The 19531-nt window shown below is 45.0% G+C and overlaps 3 protein-coding genes across 3 annotated transcripts in view; all 3 read left to right on the forward strand.

The window, feature by feature from the left end:
• Positions 1–4039, forward strand: part of hps4 (HPS4 biogenesis of lysosomal organelles complex 3 subunit 2) — a gene marked incomplete at its 5' end in the record, with an annotated part of 6510 nt that extends 2471 nt beyond the window's left edge. Inside the window, 6 exon segments of the mRNA XM_053236340.1 lie at positions 733–817; positions 1102–1232; positions 1323–1872; positions 2860–2986; positions 3212–3323; positions 3489–4039. Of these exon segments, the coding sequence (XP_053092315.1) occupies positions 733–817; positions 1102–1232; positions 1323–1872; positions 2860–2986; positions 3212–3323; positions 3489–3660 (1177 nt within the window).
• Positions 4040–6826: 2787 nt separating this feature from the next.
• Positions 6827–8858, forward strand: si:ch211-170d8.2 (uncharacterized protein LOC571755 homolog). The gene is made up of 3 exons (XM_034306907.2): positions 6827–7314; positions 7818–7962; positions 8058–8858. Exons 1-3 carry the CDS (start codon positions 7008–7010, stop codon positions 8386–8388), a joined length of 783 nt encoding a protein of 260 aa, XP_034162798.2. The 5' UTR covers positions 6827–7007; the 3' UTR covers positions 8389–8858.
• Positions 8859–10687: 1829 nt separating this feature from the next.
• On the forward strand, positions 10688–19357 carry hnf1a (HNF1 homeobox a). Its single transcript, XM_034306693.2, has 11 exons — positions 10688–10948; positions 12165–12500; positions 14396–14595; positions 15260–15440; positions 15535–15737; positions 16157–16308; positions 16450–16594; positions 16697–16885; positions 17008–17123; positions 17223–17307; positions 18691–19357. The coding sequence occupies exons 2-11, from the start codon at positions 12172–12174 to the stop codon at positions 18819–18821; spliced, it is 1731 nt and encodes a 576-aa protein (XP_034162584.2). The 5' UTR covers positions 10688–10948; positions 12165–12171; the 3' UTR covers positions 18822–19357.
• The last annotated feature ends 174 nt before the right edge of the window (positions 19358–19531 follow it).

The following is a 19531-nucleotide window of genomic DNA, read 5'->3' on the forward strand; positions in this document are numbered from 1 at the left end:
CTCCCTTCTCCCTATTCCCTACTCCCTATTCCCTATTCCCTACTCCCTACTCCCTATTCCCTATCCCCTACTCCCTATTCCCTACTCCCTACTCCCCATTCCCTATTCCCTACTCCCTATTCCCTATCCCCTACTCCCTACTCCCTACTCCCTACTCCCTACTCCCTATCCCCTACTCCCTATTCCCTATCCCCTATTCCCTATTCCCTATCCCCTATCCCCTATTCCCTACTCCCTATTCCCTATTCCCTATTCCCTACTCCCTATTCCCTATCCCCTACTCCCTATTCCCTACTCCCTATTCCCTACTCCCTATTTCTTATTCCCTTCTCCCTTCTCCCTATTCCCTTCTCCCTTCTCCCTAGTCCCTACACTGGAGAGTTATGCACACTACGTAGTACCCTTACACAGAGCGTATTAGAGCAAAGAGATGTTCGTTCTGATCCGCAGGGTTCAGATTATCAGAAAGTAATTGCACCCTCGTGTCATTTCTATGGCGCTGTTTCTATGGCGCTGTTTCTATGGCGACGCAGAATGCACCAAAACGCACCACTGTGATTGCCACCAATTAGCTACATCTTAGTGTTGTTATTGTTTCTATTATCTTAAATAGAGCAAATTTCTAATAAATCTAAAGAGATGTACAGAAACGAGTGGAACAGATGTTTAGATGTGTTTATATACGTTACATCAGTATAGAGTAAAGAGAAGTGTGTGTGTGTGTGCGTGCAGAATGGTGACCACACAGATGTCTCCAGAGCTGACGATGAAGGTGATGGTGCATGAAACAGAGACGTACAGCCTACAGGTAAACTCCGCCTCCGCTAAAACTCATACAGCTACATAATTAGTGTTCCGTGTTTCATTTGTTTTTTGTCCACTTCCCCTTGTTCACTTCCCCTTGTTCACTTCCCCTTGTCCACTTCCCTTTGTTCACTTCCCCTTGATTGATTGTCTCTGGGTTTTTTACGTCTGTACATGACTTATTATGATTATTATTAGCGTGTTACTTATGTAGCTAGCTAATTAACATAATTGTAATACCAGGTTAAACTACTGTTCTACTGTTATAAGCCCCGCCCTCCTATTTCAGGAACAGAGAAGCCATCCAGTGGGAGGAGCTCATTTCTGGCCACGCCCCATTCCAGCACAACGACGATGCCGGTGTTTCTGACGCCTTCTGAGCTGCACACGCTACGCCGCCCTCTAGTGGACAACTCCGCGTCCTGCAGGTACAAACCCGTTACAATCACGTTCAGTTTTATTCATTATTAAATATTTAATATTTATATAAATAAATATTTATATTTATTTAACCTCAGATCTGAATCTCCTGAGCGACCAGTGAAACCCCGCCTCCTTTCTCGCACTCTCTCTGACACTCCGATCAACGACCCATCGTCCAGTCAGATGCTCACGTCCTCCCCTGACTCCTCCCTCTCTGATGATGCGAGCTTCAGCTTGTGTCCCTCGTTAGCGAGTATGTCGTTTCGCTCCAGCGTGGCGAGCCAGCCAGGAGAAGGAGACGACGCTGCCGAGTCACATGACCACGCCATGGCCAATGAGGTGCTTCCGTTTGAGGACGGCGAGCGGGAGCAGGTCGATGATGTCAGCGCCGGGTATCAGAACCACAGCAGCAGTGAGGATGAGAATCTCCGAGACGATGAAGAGAAGGAGGAGGAAGGGGCGGGGCAAGAGAGTGATGTCAGAGAGAGGAGGAGCGACGGAGAGGAGGAGTGTGTGAGGGGGTGTGAGGAGCGTGACGTGGTTCTCGAGCCCATGCTGCTGTATGAGCACCGGGTCAGAGGGCTCGTACTCATGCTGCTGGTGGAACCCAGCTTCGACACACACCCTAACGCCAAACAGGAAGTGGTGAGCAGCGTGTGTGTGTGTGTGTGTGTGTGTGTGAGAGTGAATAATAACGTACAGTATTACCATGGCTATGTCCTAAACCACTGTACTACCGCACTATATAATACACCACCTGAGAACCTCCAGAACAAAGGTTTCCCAGTTACCATGACAACCAGCCACATACAACCAGCAGTACACTACATAGTGTGCATTCTCTTTAATTCAGTAGTGAGTCTGTGTGGTCAGCTGACGCTCTTTTTGGTGTGTGTGTCGGTGTGGGTGTGCCGGTGTGTGTGTGTGGGTGTGTCGGTGTGTGTGTGTGTGTCGGTGTGGGTGTGCCGGTGTGTGTGTGTGGGTGTGTCGGTGTGTGTGTGTGTGTGTGTATGTGTGTGTCGGTGTGGGTGTGCCGGTGTGTGTGTGTGGGTGTGTCGGTGTGGATGTGTCGGTGTGTGTGTGTGTGCCGGTGTGTGTGTGTGTGTGTGTGTTTGTGTGTGTGTGGGTGTGCCGGTGGGTGTGTCGGTGTGGGTGTGCCGGTGTGTGTGTGTGTGTGTGTGTGTGTGTGTGTGTGTGGGTGTGCTGGTGTGTGTGTGTGTGTGTGGGTGTGTCGGTGTGGGTGTGCCGGTGTGTGTGTGTGTGGGTGTGCCGGTGTGTGTGTGTGGGTGTGCCGTTGTGTGTGTGTGTGTGTGTGTGTGTGTGTGTGTGTGTGTGTGTGTGTGCCGGTGTGTGTGTGTGTGTGTGTGTGTGTGGGTGTGTCGGTGTGGGTGTGCCGGTGTGTGTGTGTGTGTGTGTGTGGGTGTGCCGGTGTGTGTGTGTGTGTGTGTGTGTGTGTGTGTGTGGGTGTGCCGTTGTGTGTGGGTGTGCCGGTGTGTGTGTGTGTGTGTGTGGGTGTGCCGGTGTGTGTGTGTGTGTGTGTGGGTGTGCCGGTGTGTGTGTGTGTGCGTGTGTGTGTGTGTGTGCCGGTGTGTGTGTGTGTGCGTGTGTGTGTGTGTGTGTGTGGGTGTGCAGTACCACAGCAGTCTGGCGTCTCTGAACGGACTCGAAGCTCACCTGAGGACGATCCCACCTCCGTCCGAGATCCCCGCAGCGCCGTACACTTTCGCCCACTACGACCGCATCCAGAACACACTCACCAGTGAGTCACACACACACACACACACACACACACACACATGTAGTGTTGAACGAAACAGCCAATAGGAGCTGGTCCGATTTTGAGGATTATGAAGGAGAAACTAAATTTTATTGTGTGTGTTTGTATATGTTTGTGTGTGTGCTTGTGTGTGTGTTTGTGTGTGTGTTTGTGTGTGTGCTTGTGTGTGTGTTTGTGTGTGTGTGTGTGTGTGTGTGTGTGTTCTAGCGAACATGTCTGGCCGTTCTACCGGACTTCAGGATCGTCTGTTTGTGAAAGCTACAGCTCTTCTGCACTCGCACTTCTCACACGAGGACATGCTGCAGGAAGCCATTATCAGGTGTGTGTGTGTGTGTGTGTGTGTGTTAGCTGTGCTGTAAGCTGAAGTGTGTGTGTGTGTGTGTGTGTGTGTGTGTTAGCTGTGCTGTAAGCTGAAGTGTGTGTGTGTGTGTGTGTGTGTGTGTTACCTGTGCTGTAAGCTGAAGTGTGTGTGTGTGTGTTGCAGAAGCGCCAGCTGTGCTCTCTACGCCACTCGCACTCCGGCTCAGGAGACCTTCTTCGTCCAGCAGGGGGCCCCCGCAAGGAATTCTGGGATACCGAACGGCCAGGACAGCGCCTTCTCTCTGCCGAGTAAAGCTCGCCATCGCTTACTCAAACATGGAGTCAACCTGCTCTGAGCTACAGACACACACTCTCTCTCTCACACACACACACACACACACACACAGATGCCTGTGATTATTAATGACCTTTACACTGAGGTTCAGTGTATTAGCTGTGTAGTAACTAATAAACTAGCACTAGTGTGTGTGTGTGCACTACTTAGGGCATGAAGTAAAGTCCCCTACGCACTACGTAGTGTCTAAATTCACTCCCTACTGTATACTGAGTGCGACGATATTAGCTAAATACCTCAACGACTAGCTAACATTCCCACATTCTTATGATTATTTGATATACTTTTTTGTATTTTTCTTATTTTGTGTCGTGTGTGTGTGTGTGTGTGTGTGTATTTCCTACTAAAACATATACACTTTCTGGAAAAAAAAAAAAAGGGTACTAAGCCGTACCTTTCATTGTCACTGGAGTGGTACCCTCAAACATACACCTTTAGTACCTTTAGTACCTTTAGTACCTTTTCCCTACAACTGTGCGTGTAGTTTAAATATTTAAAGGTCCACATTTATAGGCACTAAATGTACTAAAAATAAGGGAAATAAGGATTAAGGCAAAAAGAAAAGTACAGTTTGCTACCCTTATTTTCCTGAGAGTGTAAAAGCATATTGATGTTTTAAAGCTTATTTGTAATAAATAATAAATAAAGGTAATATTTGTAGTACAAAATGTAGTGTTATTGTTGCATTCGTGTTGTTAATAAAGTGCTGGAGCTATTCATTTAGGTTTTTTTGTTGTAATTATTTCCCTTTTCCACCAACTTTTTAAAGAAGTGTCCTGCTTTAAGACAAGTTTACGGGTTATAGGGGTTTAAAAAATAACAATAACAGAGTTGAGGTTTATGGACAAGACGACAGAAGTCAGTTTTTATTACTTTTATTCTGAGATGTAGCACAGTGTAGCTCCGGTTCAGTTCGTCACCGTGTTTTCCTCGTTAATTTATGCTGCTGATTTTATTAGTGGTCATATAAATGACCTTTTTGTTGTCATGGTGATGAAATAACCCCAGCCCCTCCCATCCTTTCCCTTCCTCTCGACTACACTTAAGCTTCATTTCGAGGTTTTTGGACCAGAAATCCCTCTCAAGGGGAAAAGCAGGAAACTTCCAGGTCTGACCCCGGACTCAGGAACCTGTCGGGTTCCTGCTAATGTGTGTAAATGATTTTGACTTGGGTATGTAATAAAAATAGATGAGTAAAAACTCACCGACATCCAGTAACAATCAGTTCAATTCGTTCGAGCTGATGGATTAAAAATACTGCATTATAATGCTAATAATATATCCATTATTAGTAGTATTTGTGATTTAAAAACAGATTAACTCACTAACGAGCTGAAAATTCTGTCTCTTTTGAAGGATATTACCAACAAGGGACTCCTAAATGACTCACTGACATTTTTTTCCCTCAAACCAGACAAAGTTAGTGACATTTTGACTTTTTTTTTTTTTTTGCTAACTACGTCTAAAGTTGTTTAATGAGAGTTTACTCTACCTTTTAATTAACACTATAACCTTAATATACGTTTGCCTATAAGAACACACGGTTGAGAGTCAAACACACAGGTCATGATTCACACCAAAGGTTTGCATGGAAGCATTTAACTGGTTACTGAAAATGAAGAAATGATTAATAACATCTAAAATAAAGAAAGAAAAACGGGTCATTTATATGTGAATCAGCTCTCAGTGTTCATCTAAAAGACATGACTCCATGAGATGATTCTTTCTGAACAACACTAACTAATGGAGACGTGATTTGGTGCACTGAAATGCAACACATTTCCTACACAGTGTGTGTAATGATGTGTGTCTGTGTGTGTAGTGATGTTTGTCTGTGTGTGTAGTGATGTGTGTGTAGTGATGTGTGTGTGTGTGTGTGTTTTATCGAGTGGAGGTAAAATGATTCTGAAGGGACCGCTCTCGCCTCGGGGCCCTCAGACCCACGGGCCCGCTCGACCTGCTATTGATTGTGCTCAGGGTCAGAAAAAGAAAGTTTTATGCTCTCTCAGCTGGTGTCATTTCGTTTGCAAATGAGTGTTGTGCTGGTGATGGTGCACATGCAGTGTAATTAGGGCTCATTAGGGGGTTGTAAATAGGAATAGGCCGCATTAAGCTGTTCGCTGAAGGGCCTCATTATGCAGGAGCATTTAAAACCTCCACAGGGGTGTAAATGGGCGCCTAAGAGCCACAAAAAACCTGCACAGGCTGGGGGAAGAACTCAGATTACACTCAGTACATACACGCTTTTGTCACTGTGCTGGATTTTTTAGTTTTTAAACCCTTTTAGCAGTGAATAAGCTCACTTGCTGCTAACTTGTTATGGTGAATTTGAGGTCACATTTGGTTTATTAGCCTCTTAGACTCTTTCTTTCTTTCTTTTTTTTAAAGGAGCTTAGAAAAACAGTAACTTTTAAAGCACATACTAGCTACTTTCCTGCTCCTGACTTAGCTTTAACTACTAGGTAAAGGTCTTGGAGTCGATTCCAAAGAGATTCGATTCACTGATTCTAAGATTTAAGTAGTCGACTCTGAAGCTTTGGTGTATTTTACTTTAGAAAACAAAGTGTAAAAATTAAAAACATGGCTTACAGTAAATAAAAGAGTGACAACAAACAGCTAAAGCATCTAAGCAGCTGAGCATTAACCTTGGCTTTTTAAAGTAAATCACTAAAATGTTCATGAATCAGTTGTTCATGAATCATATATGAATCATAAATGATAGATGAATCATAAGTGATAGCTTAAGTTGGTAAAGATCCTCGTCATTTATTATTGCACTGATTATTTTACATGGTCGTATTAAGAAAGATAGAAAGGGATTAAGAATTTAAAAATGTATATATAGCGTGTGGAATCGATTTGAATCGTTTTCTGAATCAGGGGTCGACTCCAAAAAAAAAAGATTCAAACAGTTCTACTGAAACGTGCACGAGCCAGCGTTTGAGAAAACGACCAATCAGAGAGCGCTCGCGACCGGCGCCTTTTATTCTTACTTTTTATTATTATTATTATTTTAAAATTCGAAACATTTTTTAAACCATATGTATAAGCGAGTCAAACACTATATTTTGATAATTAATTAATTTTCTTTCTTTTTTTTCCTCGGAAAATCTGCCTTCTTCCAGTAACAGGTTTTGATACGCAAATGAGCCCAATCGCGTCATTGATATGCAAATGAGCTCGTGACGTCGTTTCGAGATTTGTACCAACGGTTTGTCCGTTAAACAGTTGTAGCTAAGAAGAAGAAGAAGAAGAAGAGTGAAGGAGCGCGCTCTTGGATAATTTTCACGGACTCTTCTTGTAAAATATATATAACTTTAGGAGGTTTAGGGTCTCCCTTTTTTTGCCATGACACCTTTATTTATGGTCGCTCTCGGGAGCCTGTTTGCGGGGGTCAGGAGTCGGGCGCTACTCGGGGAAGCGGGACAGTGCGGGCAGCTCACCGCGCCGTGGACCGACACCGAGGTCACCTCACTGTCCGGAGACTGGGGCCTCATGTACCGCCTGAAAGTGTTACCCATGTCTAAGGATGGACCGCATCGCCTGGTTTTCCCGGAGCAGCCGCTGTTCCGCTTCATTAGGCGGGTGTACAGGTGCTGTCAGATGGGCCACCACTGCCGAGGAGTTAAAGGCCTCCAGGGCCGGGAGACTGCAGGTGAGCACACCAGGACAGTTATTAAGAGATTAATAACCTGTTAGTTTAATTATATTTTCCTCCTCATTCCTTTATTTCCTTCATATCCTTCATAGAAATCACAGGACTTCCATTCAGTCCAGTGAATATCTAACTGCTCGTGCGCCACCACCAACGATTTTTCCCGCCTTTTATTTAAACCGTGAATGTTCACGCGGGACAGAATGTACCATTTCTCCCTCTCCAAGAGGGGGGATTCAGCCTTCAGGACCATTTAGTCCTGTGTGGTTTGTTATAGAATGACATGTAATCTCTCAAAACGTGTATTATATTGAAAATTAGTCAGTGTAAATACTCATAAAGGCATTATGAGATAAAATTAAAAAAAAAAAAAAAAAAGTTACATGCTTTTTAGAACCTCCCCCTATCCTTTTAAATAATTCAGCAGCCCCTTGTGTTTTCAGGTGAAGCAGTAATGAACATGGCTGATTGTATGAAATGTGATCATGTTTGGGTTTTTCAAGGCTCCACGGTCGAGTTTGTGCTGAGCGAGGACGTGTGGTCAGCGCCGATACTGAGAGCCGAGGTTCATCTTCACATCTCCAGCCCACAGCCGCTGAACGTCCAGCCGCTGCTGCCCTGGCTCGAGAAACGCCACCTTCCTACGAGGTGAGACGGATCACAAAGTGCACACTGTTTCTGTTAAACTTTAGTAAGCTTATACATCTGGAACATTCTCTCTCTCTCTCTCCCTCTGTTGGTAGATACAGTGTGTGGTGGAAGGACGGCGTGCTGGAGGTCAGGGTGGATCTGCTCTTCCTCTTCCAGGCTCTTCAGGCTCTCCGAGCGAAGCGTGGAGGCTCCAGCGTGATGGAGATCCGGCGTGTCGGAGGTCTGCACGCACTCCGCGCTTCGGAAGCGAGACCCACTGAGGCGCAGGGTGGAGACGGGAGGGCGGAGCGCCCCCTGCAGGTTCCTGTAGAGCTGGGCTTGGCCTTACAGTGCAGCACGCTGGAGCTGAACACACCACTGCCGTGCGAGAGCCACGGCGTACGGCTGCTTCACACACCCTTCATCACGCTCTCGTATGGATAACACACACACACACACACACACACACACACACTGCTCTTGATGTGTTTGTCAAAAGTGCGGTCTACCAGGACACTGTAAATATCTCCAAATACGCACTTCAGCAAGCCGTTTGAATATATTTAATTTATATGGGTGTTGTTCTGTGGGAAACTTATCAATGTATATAGTGTAAATAAACACATAGTTATATATAAAACCTTTTATTTATTTATTTATTTATTTTTTTTGGACTTGAATGCTGTTTGATTTATTGCTCACCAGTGGATCAGTTACTGTTGTGTTTAATAAAAATTAAATTTTCTCACACCACACACACACACACACACACACACACACACACACACACACACACACAAAAGTTTATATTCAAATTTAGCTTGACTATCAAACCTGGAATTAAAAATGAGGAAGCAGGAAGAACACTCAAAAAAATTAAATCCTGTCCATAATGGCAAAATTACAAACAATATTTAAAGGTAAATATCTAAAGTTTTATCACAAATCAAATGATAGATCAGAATTATCGGATTGCTACACTACTCATCCCTAATAAGATGTTCAGAGTGTGTTAATGCTGCACAGACGCGCTGCCTACACGTCACGCTTCTTACAGTAATAAGACCAATGTTTATGAAGAGCTCTATTTCAACTTCCAAACTGCCGCCCAGTGGCCATCGCTAGTAGCTACCAGGTGTGAACGCCGCCCAGTGGCCATCGCTAGTAGCTACCAGGTGTGAACGCCGCCCAGTGGCCATCGCTAGTAGCTACCAGGTGTGAACGCCGCCCAGTGGCCATCGCTAGTAGCTACCAGGTGTGAACGCCGCCCAGTGGCCATCGTTAGTAGCTACCAGGTGTGAACGCCGCCCAGTGGCCATCGCTAGTAATTACCAGGCGTGAACGCCGCCCAGTGGCCATCGTTAGTAATTACCAGGCGTGAACGCCGCCCAGTGGCCATCGTTAATAGCTACCAGGCGTGAACGCCGCCCAGTGGCCATCGCTAGTAATTACCAGGCGTGAACGCCGCCCAGTGGCCATCGTTAGTAGCTACCAGGCGTGAACGCCGCCCAGTGGCCATCGCTAGTAATTACCAGGCGTGAACGCCGCCCAGTGGCCATCGTTAGTAGCTACCAGGCGTGAACGCCGCCCAGTGGCCATCGCTAGTAATTACCAGGCGTGAACGCCGCCCAGTGGCCATCGTTAGTAGCTACCAGGCGTGAACGCCGCCCAGTGGCCATCGCTAGTAATTACCAGGCGTGAACGCCGCCCAGTGGCCATCGTTAGTAGCTACCAGGCGTGAACGCCGCCCAGTGGCCATCGCTAGTAATTACCAGGCGTGAACGCCGCCCAGTGGCCATCGTTAGTAGCTACCAGGCGTGAACGCCGCCCAGTGGCCATCGCTAGTAATTACCAGGCGTGAACGCCGCCCAGTGGCCATCGTTAGTAATTACCAGGCGTGAACGCCGCCCAGTGGCCATCGTTAGTAGCTACCAGGCGTGAACGCCGCCCAGTGGCCATCGTTAGTAGCTACCAGCCGTGAACGCCGCCCAGTGGCCATCGTTAGTAGCTACCAGGCGTGAACGCCGCCCAGTGGCCATCGCTAGTAATTACCAGGCGTGAACGCCGCCCAGTGGCCATCGTTAGTAGCTACCAGGCGTGAACGCCGCCCAGTGGCCATCGTTAGTAATTACCAGGCGTGAACGCCGCCCAGTGGCCATCGTTAGTAATTACCAGGCGTGAACGCCGCCCAGTGGCCATCGTTAGTAATTACCAGGCGTGAACGCCGCCCAGTGGCCATCGTTAGTAGCTCCCAGGCGTGAACGCCGCCTAGTGCCCATCGTTAATAGCTACCAGGTCTTAGTATCTTAGTAACTGTCAGCTGTGAACGCCGCCTAGTGGCCATCTTCACATTTGCATTTACATTGTACATTTATGTTACATTTATTGACTTAATCTTTATTGACAAAAAGTAGAAAAATCACCACGTAATGGCCATCATTAGTAATTACCAGCAGTAAACACCACCTGTCAGGACGTGTGTTGAATACTGAGGTCTGTCATAGCGCATACCTGGTGGAGAGAGATGCTGTTGTTCCACACTAAACAATGACTTGGTAAATATTTAGTTAAAAATTTTATATAGATAGGAGTTTTGTTAGCTAGGTTGCTGTTGCCTCCTGCTTTTAATTACACCATAGAATATTATTATTTATGTAGTGTTAGGTAGCTGGAGTGTTTGAAGCTGTAGCCATGAAGGTGTGTGTGTGTGTGTGTGTGTGTGTGTGTGTCCTTATTTCCACTTTAAGGGTCACAGTTAGACTCTGCACTCTGGCCCGAACTCAGAATGGAGGGAGACGGGGGCAAAGTTCAGCCTGACACAGAGAGAGACAGAGAGAGAGTGAGAGAGAGAGGGAGGAGGGGGAGAGCAAAGCGAGAAAAATCACCTTCGAAAGCAAAACAACAGCCGGCAGAAGTGGAGACACGAGAGAAGACTAGGAAAAGTGGACGCAAGTCCTTACTGGAAGATTTAAAACGGATAAACAGAGCCTACGGAGACACACAGGTGAATACGAGTGTGTGTGTGTGTTACACCTTTGTGTGACCTTGGGTGTGAGGAAGGAGCTAAATTAATGATTACTGCGTTCACCTGTCCATATGTTCACACACACATACACACAGAGGCAGCACTGTATCTGTTTGTGTGTGTGTGTGTGTGTGTGTGTGTGTGTGTGTGGCTTACGGTTTTACATCTCTCCTATCGTCAGAGTGTGTGTGTTATTAATGGCGTGTTTATTCAGCAGCACGGACACTTCGTGACCCACATTTTGTGTGTTTGTGTGTGTGTGTGTGTGTGTGTGTGTGTGTGTGGAGACAAATTCAGAGTTGATGTAAATACCTGTTAGTTCAATGAGTTTGATTGTTCGGAACCTCACACACAATGAGTGTGTTTGTGTTGTGTGTGTTTTTATGTTGATGTTTGTGTAATCTAATTGCTTAAGGGGCTTTATTGGTTTTGAACTGAAACCGAAATCCGCGGTTCTCCAGTCCACAGTGCTGTTCAGAGCACATGTGATGTAAACGACATGCTTTCAGATTACAGTTATTCACCTACACAATGTACAAGTGTAGCAGCAGTGTAGCGTTTATCATTAAGATCAGTCTTAATAATCAGAATTTAAAATGTCACTTTATTTTTAATCTCTAACTGTGAGGAAACTGTGAAGTCATCATATCGTGTGCATCTAAGTGAGTAAAGCAGAACCAGACTGCAGCCCAACCACTAATGAGGACTGAACACAAGACCCAAAAATGTGAGATTGAAAACTTAAATAAATCATCACTAAACTTAACCAAAAGAGTTGAGACCTGAATCAAACTGTGAGCCAAAAGACTGAGTTCTGAATCAAAACGTGAGCCAAAAGACTGAGTTCTGAATCAAAACGTGGCCCAAAAGACTGAGTTCTGAATCAAACTGTGAGCCAAAAGACTGAGTTCTGAATCAAAACGTGAGCCAAAAGACTGAGTTCTGAATCAAACAATGGGCCAGAAGACACAAGTCCAAACTAATTGACCAAATTAGAAAGGTCTGAAATAAGCCATGGCCCGAAAGACAGACCTGAACCAAACTGTTGCCCAAAACCCAAGAACTAAATGAAACCAAGCCGTGGCCCAAAAACAGGTTTGAACTAAACCATAAATGCGGTGAACAATCAAACTCTATTACTTTAGACTCCTCTAGTGATCTGTGTGTGTGTGTGTGTGTGTGTGTGTGTGTGTAGCTGGGTAATGGAGGGAGGAGATGAGCGAGGGATGGAAGGACGAGTGTGCAGGCTTTCGGCTCTGCAGCAACAACTGCTCTGCTCTCTGCTGGGCTCCGGTGTGACCCGTGAAGTGCTGATCCAGGCCGTCAGCGAGCTGGAAAGGGAACGGAACCGAGCCGGAACCGGGGTGGGAGGTGGCGCCGGAGCAGACCGCATGGAAGCAGCGGAGCGGACGGACGGAGAGAGCTCCGAGGACGGAGACTCGGACTTCCCTCCACCCATCTTCAGGGAGATCGAGAAACTACCACCAGAGGAAGCAGCTAGGCAAAGGGCTGAGGTGGAGCAGCTGCTGCAGTGAGTTTACACACACACACACATACACTGCACAACACACACACACACACACACACACACACACACACACACACTGCACAACACACACACACACACACACACACACATACACTGCACAACACACACACACACACACACACACACACACACACACACTGCACAACACACACACACACACACACACACACACACATACACTGCACAACACACACATACACTGCACAACACACACACAGAATCTAATTCATACTTTAATGTATCAGACGCAGTCACTCTCTACATCTATATTGTGATGAGAGACACTCCACTTACACACACACACACACACACACAACTATCCTATTGATAAGTCACTGTATCAGATGTAGCGATGCTATACATCCATATTGCACTGAGACACACACACACACTCGTTGATGAGCTACAAACACACTCACACACACACACACACACACACACACACACTAAATTTGCCTAAATTCCTATTTCACTATGTCTTCTTACCTGCTCTGTCCTTTGTCCTGCTCATGTCTCCCTCTGTTCTCCATCAGTGTGTGTGTGTGAGAGAGAGTGTGTGTGAGAGAGAGTGAGTGAGTGTGTGTGTGAGAGTGTGTGAGAGAGAGTGAGTGAATGTGTGTGTGAGAGAGTGTGTGTCTCGGCTCTCTCTCAGTGATGGAGGGATATAAAGGAGAGGTTCCACCTTTTCTAGTTACTAATTACCCACACTCTTCATTATTCTCTTTAATAAATGAGCAACACACACTGGTTAAAATTAACAGAGCTCAGTGTGTGTGTGTGTGTGTGTGTGTGTGTGTGTGCGTGCGTGTGTGTGTGTGACTGTGAGTGATACCGTGTGATTGTACTAAATCAGTTTGTGTCTTAAGTGTTTGTGGTCATCCATACACACGTGCTTCACAGATAAAAATGCGCAGAAGAGGCATTTCTCCGTGTATCTCTGAGTGTGTATATGTGTGTGTGTGTGTGTGTGTGTGTGTGTGTGTGTGTGTGTATGTATATGTGTGTGTGTGTGTGTGTGTGTGTGTGTGAGTTTTGCCCAGCATTCACAGATGTTATAAGCAGTGTAGCTGGACTCTGACCCCTCTGTCCTTCCCTTATCTCACACTGTCAACATTGCCTGCGTGGTGTTTTCTGTTTATTTAACGACGTGTTTAACTGTGACGCGTTAGTAAGGACGTTTTGGTATCCGTCGGAAACAGATTCACGTCTGATTTTTTAATAAGAACGCTGTAAAGGACAACACACACCATGTCATCGCAGTGTGTAAAAAAACACTCAGTCGTGTCTAACAGAGTAGCATCCTCGCTTGACTTTTGCACCAATACGCACCAATGAATTAAAACTAGCAAATCAACACTCCTAATAATTGTTGTTTAGTATTTATTTAACAATTGCGTGTGTACTTTAGTGTTTCTTCTTCTTCTTCTTTTCTAAAATTAAACAATAATTTGGAGGCACACAAAACCTGGTCAGCTTACTACTTTTTCAAGAAACATGAACGACTCCTTCAAATGTTATTGAATCTTCAGGAAAATCGGTTCGGAGCGTTGTCAGACTTTGCCTCACAGAGCTTGTATGGGGACAATTAATTCTCAAAAACTCTCAAATTCACATTGCTCACTTGATTTGTTGGAAAACATTGGCTTTCAGCGGGCATTTCACAGGGTTAGCATTGACATATGATATAAAAAATATGAATATGTCCAGGTAGCTGCCTTCTAGTATTTTTGTATCCTTACACAAAAGTGCTACTTGTGAGGGAGTGCTTGGACCCCGATAATCGCTGCTCAATCACTGGGGTATCTTTCAAAAACACTTCATTTCAGTGCAGTTAATGTTTAACACTGTGTGTGTGTGTGTGTGTGTGTGTGTGTTAGAGAGGACCCATGGCGTGTGGCGAAGATGATAAAGAGCTACATGCAGCAGCACAATCTTCCTCAGAGGGAGGTGGTGGAGGCGACGGGACTGAATCAGTCTCACCTGTCACAGCACCTGAACAAAGGTACGCCCATGAAGAACCAGAAACGGGCCGCGCTCTACAGCTGGTACGTCAAGAAGCAGGACGAGATCAGCCAGCGTGAGTACACACACTTCATACACACACACACACACACACACATCATACACACATCATACACACTCATCATATACACACACTTCATACACACACTTCATACACACACATCATACACACACACATCATACACACACATCATACACACACACATCATACACACACATCATATACACACATCATACACACACACATCATACACATACATCATATACACACATCATACACACACATCATACACACATCATATACACACACACACACACATCATACACACACGCACACACATCATACACACACATCACACACACATCATATACACACACACACACACATCATACACACATCATATACACACACACACACACACACATCATACACACACGCACACACATCATACACACACATCACACACACATCATATACACACACACACACACACACATCATACACACATCATATACACACACACACACACACACATCATACACACACATCATACACACATCATATACACACACATCATACACACACATCATACACACACACACATCATAGACACACACACACATCATACACACACTTCATACACACACACACACACATCATACACACACACACACATCATACACACACATCATATTTATCATAAACGTCTTCGTTGCAGAGTTCACCAATGCGAGTCGGGGAATGGTTCTGGGGGAGGAGTCAAGTGAAGAGAACAGGAAGGGGCGGAGAAACCGGTTTAAATGGGGCCCGGCGTCGCAGCAGATCCTGTTCCAGGCCTACGAGCGTCAGAAAAACCCGAGCAAGGAGGAGAGAGAGGGACTGGTGGAGGAGTGTAACCGGTGAGAGCAGACGCACTGAGTGTGTGTGTGTGTGGTGTACAAAGCCCTTAAACACCTCTGATTGTGTGTGTGTGTGTGTGTGTGTGTGTTTCAGAGCGGAGTGTTTGCAGAGGGGCGTGTCTCCCTCACAGCTGGCCGGTTTGGGTTCGAACCTCGTGACAGAAGTTCGCGTTTATAACTGGTTCGCTAATCGCCGTAAAGAGGAAGCGTTTCGCCACAAACTAGCGCTCGACCCACCTTACAGCAGCCAATCAGCATCCGGGACAGAGCAGAGCATCCCGCCCACTCCCACACAAGGTAACACACACACACACACACACACACACAGGTCAGTAAACATATAGATGACAGTGAAATAAGTGATCCGAAATTGTACTAAACAGCACACTAGCGTGGGTTTTTCAGTTACCATGACAACTAGATGCTAAACTGCACAGCGGTATAGTACAGAGTAGAAGCTAACGCTGTTCACTGAATAGTTTGTAGTGTATCGCTGTGATTTGGGACACAACCCGTGGCAGACTGATGAGCTTCTCTCTCTCTCTCCCTCTCTCTCCCTCTCTCACTGTCTCTCTCTCTCTCTCTTCCTCTCTCTCTCTCTCTCTCCCTCTCACTCTCTCTCTCTCCCTCTCTCTCTCTCTCCCTCTCTCCCTCCCTCTCTCTCTCTCTCTCTCTCACTCTCTCTCTCTCTCTCTCTCTCTCTGTCTCTGTCTCAGGTCTGAAGTTCACTTCCTCTGTAGTGTGCGAGGGCGTAGGGGCAGTGCGGGCAGTGGGGAATGGAGACAGAGCCGATGGAGGACACCTGGGGACGAGTCTCATCCAGCTGGAGCCGAGTCACACGCTTCTGGAAGCACATCAGCACAAACCGGTGAGATTATCTTCATCAAATGCTCTCTTATTCTCGCTAACATCACAGAGTCAGGGTTCTCCTGATACAACCGGGGATACGTCCTTGACCATGTGTGTGTGTGTGTGTGTGTGTGTGTGTGTGTGTGTGTGTGCGCGTCAGGTATCAGGAGGAGGGTCTCTGCCGCCCGTTAGCACCCTGACCTCTCTCCACGGCGTGTCTCACACACACTCCGGCTCGCCGCAGGGCCTCATCATGGCCTCCTTACCCAGCGTCATGAGTCTGGGAGACTCGTCTCTGCTCATAGGTACACACACACACACACACACACTCACACACACACACTCACACACACACCTTCTAGAGAACCTCAGAGTGCCTTATTTTTTTCTGATGTTCTGCCCTGTAGGTCTCACGTCCACTCAGCCACAGACAGTTCCTGTCATCAACAACGTAGGGGGCGGGTTCACAACGCTCCAGCCAATCACCTTCCAGCAGCAGCTCCACGCATCCCCCCAGCAGCCAATCACGCAGCAGCTGCCAAGTCACATGACTCCGAGTCCGTTCATGGCCACGATGGCGCCGCTGCCCTGCCACAGTAAGTGATGACATCATTCATCAGGAGTACGTCATGTAGGTTATATCATCACAGCACTAAGATAAAAACGCGTGTGTGTGTGTGTGTGTGTGTGTGTGTGTGTGTGTGTGTGTGTGTTTCAGTGTACAGTAAGACAGATCTGACGTCGTATCCCTCCTCCAGCCTCCTGTCCCAGGCGATGGTCATCGCCGACAGCAGCAGCATCGGAACCCTCGCTAATCTCACCACCGTCCGACAGGTGACTCTCCGATTAGCATCAAATTAGCATCAGCATTAGCATTAGCATTAGCGTGACCGCACTGAGATCAGTGTGTATGTGTGTGTGTGTGTGTATCAGACGCTGAGCTCAGACCCTGAGGAACACACAAACACCCCGATCCAGGAGGAGTCACTACACCTGCAGTCCAGCTCTCCAGCACCAGGTCTCACACACACACACACACACACACACACACACACACACACACACACTCAGCTAACCGTTACTACACACCATACACGATTGTTAGAATAAAAGAACAATAAAAACATACATTAAGCAAACATTATAACACGTCTATACAGCATGTCTATATGTTTATACATACGTTATAACACTTCTATAAACACAGCCATAATAATTAACATTGTTATTACAGAAAGACTGACTCCACGTGAGTGTTTTCAAATCCAACACCAATTAATCAAGTGTTTCGTTTCGTACTTTCCTCCAATTTATTCCTCTCTTTAAGCTGTTTTGAGGAAAGAAGTAAATCACCACCAAACCACTTACTGTAATTAAATATAAATCATTAATATAGATCATTTTCCTCATTCCTGATTTATAGACTGTTTCCTAGACTAGTGTCTCTGGTTTAACTATAAAACTTCTACACAAAATCCCAAATTAGTTTTTTAAAAAACTTTAGTTATAAAAAAAAAAAAAAAAAGGTCAGAATACCAAGTGGACACTTTGGATTCATTTATTTATTTATTTGTTTGTTTGTTTATTTATTTATTTAATCATTATTATTATTATTTTTACTAAAGACTTTTTTTAAACCTCAGAAATCAGCTGAATCATGTGACCGTCCTAAACCGGTTAAAATTTTATTTTTTTAAATAATATTTTCTATAATATTGGTCATAAGCATTATCTTAGACCCTAATTATCAAAGATCCAATCCAATGTTTGTTTATAAACACATTAGAAAACTATATATAATTAAATAATTATATAAATTTCAGGTATAATCTTTGGTCTTTTTGTTTTACTCATGGTATTCCTGCATTTACTTTCCAATATATATGTGATATTTATAAATAAAAAAAAAAAAGTTCAAATTTATATGACGTGCAATTTTAAGATTTAAAGCCATCTAAAGAAGCTGATTTAAAAAAAATAATAATTTATGCATGAAAGCATTGCGGAGTTATGCACAGCACACTGTTTAAAAAAAAATACAGCAAAATCCATTTCCTTTTTCAACATGAACCAATCAAAAAGTAGCATTTGATATGAAATAACTGTATAAAATTTGTTTTTAAGAGATTTTATTCAAAAGCATAAATTAATAAGCAAAATAAATCAGTATCATTAATGCAAAATCAATCCATTCACTATTAGAAAAATTTTTTAAAATACAGCACCATAAAACAGTTGTCTGGGAAAAGCAAGAAAACAAATTCCTTTGCATAGAAGCTAGAACTGTTAGCTACTCAGAATAATCTCTCTGCTATACGTTAAACCACGTCTGAAATGATTTCTGTATAATAAACACGCGTCTGTGATGATAAAGCTAAACCCCGTGTGCTCCGGTCCTCAGTGTCCTCCAGCAGTCTGGAGCTTTATCCCCAAACCCAGTCCAGCGAGACCCACACCTCCCACCTGCTCACCTCATCACCCGGAGACATTGGCCCCTACATCCCCGCACAGATGGTCTCTACCGCTCAATAGCAGCAGCAGCAGCAGCAGCGGACTCACTGGAACGTACCATCAGCGCCTCGTAAATGGGGGGAACTATTTTTTTATATTTACGGCGATTACAGAAGTAAAAACCTTACTGACGTGGCTGAGCGTTAACCGAAGCTGCCTTCGTGTGTCTCTGAGGAATCTCTGTGGATGATGATGAAGATGAAGATGGAAAGTGCTTTCACTGATGAGAACACAAAATAATAAACATACGTACGTGGATCAGAACAATCCTGATTTTACACACGTCCTGATTTTGTCGAGGCGTCGTCGGAGCAGTGTGGGCGGAGCTTATGTTAAAATTGATCAGCCAATCACAAACTGGATCATCATCGCTATCGTTTGTTTTCATCTCACAAGCTGCTTAGCTTAAAATATCAGTTCTGATTCCACAATATATAACGTTAGTCTGACGTTAAGTAGCTAGCCAGCTAACACATAAATAGTGCGATGATGTCATCGAGTTAGCGAGTGATTGTGTAAATCAGCAGCCCTTGACTTGAACCCTTTCATATCCAACGGTAATTATTGTTAAACACTTTTAATTTTCTCTGTAAATATTATTTTGATGTATAAAATGAATTAAAATTGTATAAGAAAAAGAAACGCTTTTTGTTAGCCGTGTTTTTGAGGCTTTTCCGCACCTCAACACCAGCTCACTGCTAGCGAGCTAACTGAGCTAACCCGAGGCTCTA

Source organism: Pangasianodon hypophthalmus, chromosome 8, assembly GCF_027358585.1.
Source record: "Pangasianodon hypophthalmus isolate fPanHyp1 chromosome 8, fPanHyp1.pri, whole genome shotgun sequence".
NCBI classification, from domain to species: domain Eukaryota; kingdom Metazoa; phylum Chordata; class Actinopteri; order Siluriformes; family Pangasiidae; genus Pangasianodon; species Pangasianodon hypophthalmus.